Source organism: Saccoglossus kowalevskii, chromosome 12, assembly GCF_978046115.1.
Source record: "Saccoglossus kowalevskii chromosome 12, keSacKowa6.1, whole genome shotgun sequence".
NCBI classification, from domain to species: domain Eukaryota; kingdom Metazoa; phylum Hemichordata; class Enteropneusta; family Harrimaniidae; genus Saccoglossus; species Saccoglossus kowalevskii.
Genome location: NC_140652.1, coordinates 11,193,378 through 11,202,944, shown reverse-complemented (window position 1 = coordinate 11,202,944; position 9,567 = coordinate 11,193,378). Strand labels below are relative to the sequence as shown.

The 9,567-nt window shown below is 37.4% G+C and overlaps 1 protein-coding gene across 1 annotated transcript in view; it reads right to left on the bottom strand.

Moving 5' to 3' along the window:
* Nucleotides 1-323: 323 nt before the first annotated feature.
* LOC102806857 (ras-like protein family member 11B) overlaps nucleotides 324-9,567 on the bottom strand; it is a 35,427-nt gene continuing 26,183 nt past the window's right edge. Inside the window, exons 3-4 of the mRNA XM_085506131.1 lie at nucleotides 3,208-3,284; nucleotides 324-2,141 (exon numbers count right to left, since the gene is read on the bottom strand). Coding sequence (XP_085362257.1) covers nucleotides 1,725-2,141; nucleotides 3,208-3,284 — 494 coding nt within the window. The 3' untranslated portion in view covers nucleotides 324-1,724. The remainder of the gene's footprint in view (nucleotides 2,142-3,207; nucleotides 3,285-9,567) is intronic.

The following is a 9,567-nucleotide window of genomic DNA, read 5'->3' as shown; positions in this document are numbered from 1 at the left end:
TTAGTGGCCAATGTCAATGTCGGTCACAAATCGTATGATATATCAGAATACCCAACTCTCATATATAAACAGCGGTCATATCAACAACAGCGGCCATATCAACCGACAGGCTGCTTGTTAATAATATAAATTTACATATACCCTCCTGGTGTGCGCACTTACCTAAGAACCTTAATTAGTGGCCAATGTCAATGTCGGTCACAAATCGTATGATATATCAGAATACCCAACTCTCATATATAAACGTATATTTATAATGTTTATGTGTGTGTTAGTACCCATAAATAGAAACCTCGTTATATTAGAAACAAAATATCGTCCCATTATTTTGTACACCAACTCAAGTTGTCATTTATTTTGTCTTAAAATCGTAGCATTTTTTAAAGTTGCAAACTTAATAAGTTAATATATATACACCAATAAATCCGATATAAATACGACTAGTAACGTTTAGCTAAGTACATGTTAGAGCGCCCTCATTGTCGCTTATTGTGTGTTGAAACAACCTGCAAAGTGTGAAAAAGTTGTGATGTTTGAGATCTGTCAACGGATATCGTCAGCCGACAGGGAGTTTAAACAATAATTCATGTTGTGACTTGGAAGGAAAGTATTTCCATCGAGACCATCAAAGGAGATGATGATATTTACTGCAACGCGCGAAGGGATCAGTAGCATGGATCAAAATAATGTGATATTTGTTTTTAATTACGCTCTAAACTATGTTTTCTATTCACCGCCAACCTCACCTCACCCCCAAAGTGTTTCGTACATATTAAATTAAACTAAACTCTACAAATACCTTGTTTCAAAATGTGCGTGGGTGCTAGGATATTTAGAGTTCTGATTTAAGTTAGTATGTACGACTGCAAATTGTGAACTTGTTAAGAGCGGGTTGCGACTCGAGGTCACGTGATTTTTACTCCTAGCTAGTGAAGTGCTACTAATACCGTCAGATACCTATTTTCTTTTCAGACAGCCAAAATAAGAGAAAAACATATACCTCGTCTCAGACTATGTTTCTTTTTGCCATGGATTATGCATTATGTGTTTTCCTGTCAAAATAAAAATTTAATGTACAGATTTGTCAATATAAAAACAATCATAGACTGGACCGTAATGTAATATATATAAAACCAGTCCTTGTAAATGTTATTTCACATTGGAAATGTTAACTTTTAATTTTATTTGTATATATTGTGAAGTGTCACTGATTTATTTGTTAAATTTGGGAGTATTTTAATTTACTTTATAGTCAGTGGTATTAGTCTTTGGCTAAATTTGTAAAACTCCGAAATAATATAAGAATTGAATTGAATTGAATTGAATTGATAGGCTGAACACAGCTTTTTAGCATATTTATGCAGATTCTATTAATAATCTTAATAATAAAGGCTGAAATTGGAGACCCTTTTCAAAAGGGGGAGTCATTGTTAAAAATGGTCAAATTTGGCGTCACGTGTCTATAGAGTTATGTAAAAGCTATGTAGTTCAAACAGTAGGACTATTCATAGTGGTGTCTTGACAGCGCAATATTCCTTTCAAATGATCTACCCACGCACATAATAAGGCATTTACCAGTGAAGTTATCGTGATAACAATGCGCAATGGCTGCACAAACATCAATTGCAGGCCACGCCATGAATGGCGTCAGTGTTTTAATGATACATGTCGATCACGAACTCCGGTTGCGAAAGGTGTTGCCATTGAATTTAATATAAAAACGTTTATAGAGTGTTCGTCCTTTCACGAAATCCAAAGTTTCTCAGTGTATTTTTCAGTTGCAGTCTTGATACAAGCCTTTTCACTTTCATTCGCCGTGTTATTTTGATCCACTCTTTGGCAATCCAGTGTATGGCTTCTGTTATTCCCCGGTAACTTTCCCCGGCAGACACCTCGAAATACTGACAGTTCATATGATTGGCTGCGACGCACCCTTCGGCTGGCGTCACTTCCCGGAAGTGACTTAACTCGCACTTATTGGCTAGCAATGCACACGGAGTCTTATCCCAGTCTCTTGTACTTTTTATTTCTTTTCTTAGTTTTTGCACGTATTCGATGCTTAGTTTGTCAGTTACTGAGAAGACAAATATAATTGCATCAGCCCACTTTACTTGTTCTTCTCGAACTGAGTTGCTTGGATCCTGATGAAGAAAAAAAAACGTGGAACCGTAAAATTAAAAAGAAAAATTGTTCGATTGTGCATCATACAAACTGGGTATGATTTATCGTGAATGACAATTTGTGTTATATTAGCACGCAATATAGTGTTTAATGAGATATTTTTAGGCAAATGCGCATGAGCTTGAATTTGGAGTACTAGTACGTACCAGTAATTCAACACGCATGCACGTGAATTAACCGTACGTGATAGTAATTAAATACCCACGCGCTCTTGAGTAAATAGTGCGTACCAGTAATTCAACACATATGCGCTTGAAATAATATCACGTACAAGAAATTCACCACGCATGCGCTTGAATTAACAGTACGTACCAGTAATTAAAAACAAATGTTTAGTTTTGTGGGTGACGACAGTAACGGTTTTAGTTTGTAATAATTTCATTATATAACAAAATGCACAGTAATCAACGCAATCAGTCAAATAGTCCTTTTTAAAGTGAAGTTCCAATAACAAAAGTAGACCACGATATATTAGCGGAACATGTAAACTTCAACATATTTCAGATAGGGAAATGTCTTCACTGCTGTCCACGCGAATATTGGAAGCCACGTTTTCACATAGATACTTAGGCCTTAACAGTTATTTATAAGTTTAATAAAAGGCGATAAAAGCTAAACTCATGACATATTTATTCTTATGAATATACCTATCAATTTTTTTCAACCCAACAATTTTCATTTAAAATCATTCTAATTCATATTCAAATGCATACATTAGCATAAATTAAAACATGCGCCGGCGCATATAAAGTAACTGCTGTTTGAGTATACAGATATATAAGTTTATAGGTAACTTATAAAGTACATAATTAAGCTAAGTGTAGCTAAGGAAGAGTTATTTATTTATTTTTTACTTCCACACAAAACACGTGTATTCATTTGATGAGAAAACGAACTGTGCAAATGGTGAGTACCAATTAATCAATACACATGCGCACTCGTATGATTCATCAAGTGATTTTTTTAGTGCACGGCCAATCATAATATATGATGTATATATAGACTAAAAATGATAGCACTACTCACGAAATCACCCGCTGTGTCTAAAATGTGTAGATTCATACTTTGGTCTTCTACTTTCGTACTCTGTGTGTATACCGACTCTGTGAAAAAAAAATGCACAGATAGAAATAGTTATGTTGGAGAGAGAAGAATACTGGTAGATGGGCAGATACATCCCAACCACCCAACCACAACCCCCACCCACCCACAACCCCCAACCACCCACACACACAACAAACTGTGTATTGTAGTGAGGACATGGCCCCTAAACCTCCATATACTCTGAGCATGGAGCTCCATGACACTGAGGTGTGTCTCGTATATAAGTGTTCGTTACTACGTTTCTAGAGGGTGGATACTCACTCGCTGGAAGAGCGGCAACATCCGTTTGTTGAACTACCCCTACCCATTCGGCATCTCGTCATGCCGATGACATTGTTTACTCCCACATATCCTGAAATGCACGCTCCTCGAGTCGTTATTAAGCCAGAACTATATGAAAGCATTCCAGTACATGACCCGTCATTACCTCCACGTACTCGCAATGGATTATATACAAAACATCCACAAATATTATGCTATATATATTTATAACGGCAATTCAAGTAATACATCGCCCTGCGTGTCACAGCCTAGCCTTGCCAGATCTCGCAGAGTGTTTTGGGAATCAGCTTTTGATGGTATCCGGAAAGTACAGACGTGAGGTCAAAAAAAGAAGTCCAAGTATATCTGCAAACTTGCCAACTTTTCAAAAACCGAAGGAAGTTGATATTTAATCGTGCTATTTCAGCATTTATTTCCATAAAAATAGTATAAAAACATTTTGTCAATAAAAATACATTAAAATAATATCAATTTGTTACTCTCAACGCAACAAAGACATCCCCCTTCTCTTTAAAAATATTTAAAAAATTCACAATTCAAACTTAAGGGAAAGAATTTGATCCGCTGAATAATAGTTGAATGTTTTCAAATAACGTCTTTGGGTACTGTTCTCGTTAATTGGGTGACTGGAATCAATTGCCATATATGGTATTTTAAATAGTTATGAAAATGAAGGGAATGCCTTTGTTGCACTGAGAGTAATACCTTAGACATGTACGAGTACTATTGCGTATAATTAGGCCTTGTATTTTTTCTTTGGTAACTAAGTCTTTGGTAAACAACCACTAAACTGACAGCTTCTCCCAGCTCAAATACCACCAAAAATACATGATACATAAATTTCCACTGGTCAAATAAATCGAACGACGGGTTTCTTGACCAATCAAATTCTCATTCTTTCGGGGTGACTTCTGCGCTTGGCGAAGGCGACATTGTCTATTTACCCAGAGATTGTGGTGGTGCCGCATTTCACTCATATCGCAACATTACGTTTATACGTTTCACGGCAAATTCTCCACTTCGGATTATTTTGTATGCAGGATGTAAATGGCGCCAAAATATGTCCAAATATGCCACGGTGGCACAAACATTATCCGGGAGACTTGGCAGGCACATGTAAGAGTCACGTGAGGTCACATCATGTCAATAATCACTGTATACAACGAGCCACCTCGTAAGTGGGTCATCGAAATCACGAATAATTGCACAGAATGCAACGTAAACACGTGTTCGTCGACTTCTCACAGCCCGGCATGATTGTAGAATCAGAAAATACAATGGACGCTATTGTTTGGTGTCACTGGAGGGATGTGCTAATTGGAATGCCGGGGATTGAAAACTTAAATAACAATACAATATTCGTCCATCTCGGGGATCGGTCGTCGGTTTGTATAAGGTTTGACCTGGACGCGACTTGCACTAATTACCGCCGGTGACTCCTTCGATACCTTCCAATCACCTGAACAAATACCTGATTAAAGCTTGGTAACGTCTCAGTTTGTACTCGTTGATCTTCGCAACAATCAAAGTCGCCATCTTTGTTTATATGAGACCCATGTATCTCGCGCATGCGTGGCGCGACGACTTTCACCTTTTAAATACTATAAATTTTGGCGGGTGTCCAGATCCGTAATTTGTTTATTTGCTCGTCGTTGATCTGTTTGATTTGTATAGATCTGTGCAGGAATCTAGGATACGGTTAAAAGAAGGAGTCGTAACCTGCGCATGCGGCAGACGGTCATAGCGTGTCGTTGTTCACAAATAAGCGTTGTTATTGTCGATGATGAGTAGTATGTTATTGTTTCAGGTAGCCAGTAATTCTTCGAGTAAAATATCTTATGAAAAATAAATGGGTGCAAAACATATCATTTTTTTAGTTGCTATCGCACCTCCGGTACAAAGCAGAATACATCATACACTCACTAGTTACATCATACGCTAATTAATTGCATCATACAAACCCTCTTATTGGCCGCTGAATCCTGTAATCGAATTAAGAGTTTAGAGGGGTTCCTAAAATAAGGTAAACATACCTTGACCTATCACATCATTTTAGAATGTGGTTGTTGATCACTTAAATCAGTGAGAGAGTTATGCATATTTTATAACGCGAGAATGCAACTTTATTATAATTAGCCAATGACAAAGTTGTGTGTTTGAAAAAAACATCGATTTCAAAATACCGAAACAATAATTATATGTAGAAACAATTGTTATTAGTTGTAAGGTTAAAAACGTGGGTTTATGATTTGGGACACGGTGAGCGAATACATGGAGTTAAAGGGCGATGGCACAGCGTGTGTTCGAATTTCAAACGATGTTTTTACACGCGCTGTGTACGTCGCTATGAATCCCATATCGAACATGATGCGACGCGACACCGCCGCACTTTAAACCACTTCACGCCTTTTGACGACACAATTATCTATCCGTCCTTCGAATAACTGTGATTATAGAATAATTTATAATATCTAGTTCAGAGTTAAATTTAAAAAATGCCACATAACCCCAAACATCTAGCCCCTTGGGCTGTCTTACCTGTCATGTTTAACAACATTTATTTACTAACAAGCAGCCTCTCGGCTGAGATAGCTCCGCTGTTAGCAATGCACATTTCAATTAAAGAACAGAAGATATCATTAGAAAATGAACAATATGCATAGTATCAATGCAATAGGACTTGCTGTTTTCAACAAGAATTCAAAAATATAATGTTTCACCATAAATGATTGTGGTTTTTAACAAGAAGACAATATATCACTTTTTACCAAAAATAACAAAAATATTCACCAAAATTAGAGAATTGAAGATATGATCATGAAATGAACAAATCTGAGAGAGGTCTACCCAAGGTACATATACACCAAGTATCAGAGCATTCAGTCTTGTAGTTTTCAAGTAGAAGTCGAAAAAGTAAAACATTGAAACGGACGACGGACGCCGGAGGACGGACGACGACGGACGACGACAGACGACGACGGACAACAAAGTTGACAGCGGAGCTAAAAAGTGCATGGCTGCAACTACAGTTTTGATTGGTAAGGCGACTTTTCTATAAATTAATGAGTAAATAAACGAAACAAAAACCGTTGATATGGTTGTTACATTGATGGTTGCTACAAGGGTTATAACTGGCCAACATCTTTTTTAGAATACCCCCACCCCACCCACACCGGCTGCGTGTCTGATATCATACGATTCAATAGTTGTTTGTACTGTAATATTTATTTTTAAACAACATTTCAAAGAATACATTTAGTACTATATATCACTTTAATAACTGTTTTTTCGCTGCTCAGCACACTGTCTTCACATTGAAGTAAGTAGAGGAGCAATCGAAAGAAACCAAAGTATATGTCAACTTTGTGAAACAAACCAAATAGAAGATGAGTACCACTTCCTGTTAGTCTGCCCTTTTTATAATGAATTTCGTGATAGATATCTACCCCGTTACTTCTATGATTTACCGTCTTTCAACAAATTTATTCTTTTAATGAAATCACGTGACGATGCCGGTCATTTTGAAACACCTTGGTGAATATGTATTTCATACAATAAATTATAGGTACAAAATTTCAGATTTATTGTAATATTTACTGTACAAACGCACAAATGTTCTTTGTTTTGTAATCACTTTATGGGCCGAAAGCCTTTAATATTTGTGAATAAAGACCATATATAGATAAAGCCCACAATTAACAAATTAGAGCCCCCACCCGTGCAGGTATAAGCAAAAATACTCTGTAAGTGGAAGTGCGCACACAATACAAACTCTTGAGTAATGGCAAATTGTTATGCTCTGAAGTGGTAGCTGGGAGCGGATTGGAATGCCACAGGTTGTTTGTAAGGTGGATAATAATAAACTCCGTAATCCCATAACATACTTGCTAAGTGGATCAGGCCATTAAAGATAATGAGAACAGTTCAACTATAGGTCAGTTCTCGTGGATCACGTGATGTGCACAGAGAGTTTCTGTCGTACTGGATCAGCAGCTTCTTTTCTGATTAGAGCCCGGAGATAAGAAATAGGGGACAACTAGTCCGAAGATAAACTGTGTCAGCCACTGAGGTCAGCTCTCAGAGATGAGATTCAATATTCCGTCGTCGGGAAACTTCGTGATAATTGAAAACCCCGCATTTACCGTAACTGGGCAAATATGGCCCAAAGGAAACAGATAAATGAAATCAGCCAGTTTAAATTCGGAATTAGAGTATATTCATCCTTGAGACAAATACAAATGTAATCGACGTGATCTGGTAATATAACTCACGAAGTAACGTCATTGTTGAGTTGATTAAGGAGAATATATATGATTAGAGTTGAATTACTTCCAGTTACGTTTATATATATCAAACGAGTCGCTTTCCTTGTTTATGGTGCGTCGTTGTTCATTACTCCGATATGACGTCACTTTATTAGTACCAGTGCTAAATAATTACCTTCAGATGAGCAAACCAAATTACATTACACAATTATTAACTGGATCTGAGGGATATGTGAATATGTTTCTATTCGATGTGACCATTATTCACCGAGGCGCATCCAAGGTGAATAATTGTCACAACCGGGAAACAAATCTTCATATACCCCGAAGCTTACAGCTAATAAATAGTTCTTTTGTCATTTCGAATTCGGAGTTTACTTGTCAAAATCGTGTGCTGATTTGAATGGCCGTTGTTTCAGTGGCAAGCAAACAACCTGGTACGATCTACTCGGACAACAGTACTGTACAGGGAGATATTTCTTCTATTTGCAACTCGTTTATTGACCAGAATATTTTGAATGTCAAATAGTCATCTTACCGACACCGCTGTCCTCTTGACTACGGCTTGAAACTAAATAATAGGACTCTAAATAATAGTTTCAAGCCATATTCCAGCAGGCTGTTATATATAATAAATATCGGTAAATTAATCGAATTCATGTTATTATCACTTGTACGTCAGCTGGGAGATGCGGAATTGTTAGAGTTACGAACATCGAGTTACGAACATCGAGTTACGAAAACATTGAGTTACAAAAATGACCACGCCCATATTTTAAAACCACGTCCACTTTTAAGAAACCACGCCCAAATTGTAACTAGATTAACAGTTAACAGAACTTCGAGTTATGGGCAACCTATAGTTTTATTGTTGTTGAACGTCCACGTTCAGTAACTCAAACTTAAATTAAGAGTTAACAGAATTGTTTTTATTTTCATTGACGGTTTACGTATGTTTCACGCAACCACAGGGTCTATGAAGTAAATTGAGGTTCAGTTAACCGTTAATTAAAGTTCGATTTACTAAATTTAAATGTTAAAGTACGGTAGTCGTCGCGCCACGCATGCGCGAAATATATGGGTCTCATATAAACAAAGATGGCGACTTTGACTGTTGCGAAGATCAATGAGTACAAACTGAGACGTTACCAAGCTTTAATTAAGTATTTTAGGTGATTTGAAGGTATCGAAGGAGTCACCGGCGGTAATTAGTGCAAGTTGCGCCCAGGTCAAACCTCATACTTGTGATTTCCATTAGAAAAGCGCATTGGATTGTGGGTAAAGCAGTGTTTATCAACACAAATGTCGCACATGCGCAGCGCGACGACTGCTGCACTTTAACCAAAACGACAAATTTATGTTTGCTGTAACTCGAAGTTGGGTTAATTGTTCATTGAATATCGTATTACGGATTGGGCGTGGTTTCTCAAAAGTGGCGCGATCATTTTTGTAACTCGATGTTTTTGTAACTCGATGTTCGTAACTCAAACAACTCAACATCTCGTCAGCTGGATGTGCTTAAATGTTATTCAGAGTCACTTCACGCAGCGGCAACACACTAGTTGTGCGCGGCGTCATTTGAAATCCCGCTCAACTCACGCGTGAAATAATAACTCGACGCCCGCAGTTCGACTGTTCATGGTTACGTCAGTACTATTTTTAGTAAATCAATAAACTGCTTGGTTGCGTTCGCTCGTCAGACATTGCCTGTTATATATTATTTTGTCTACCGTTA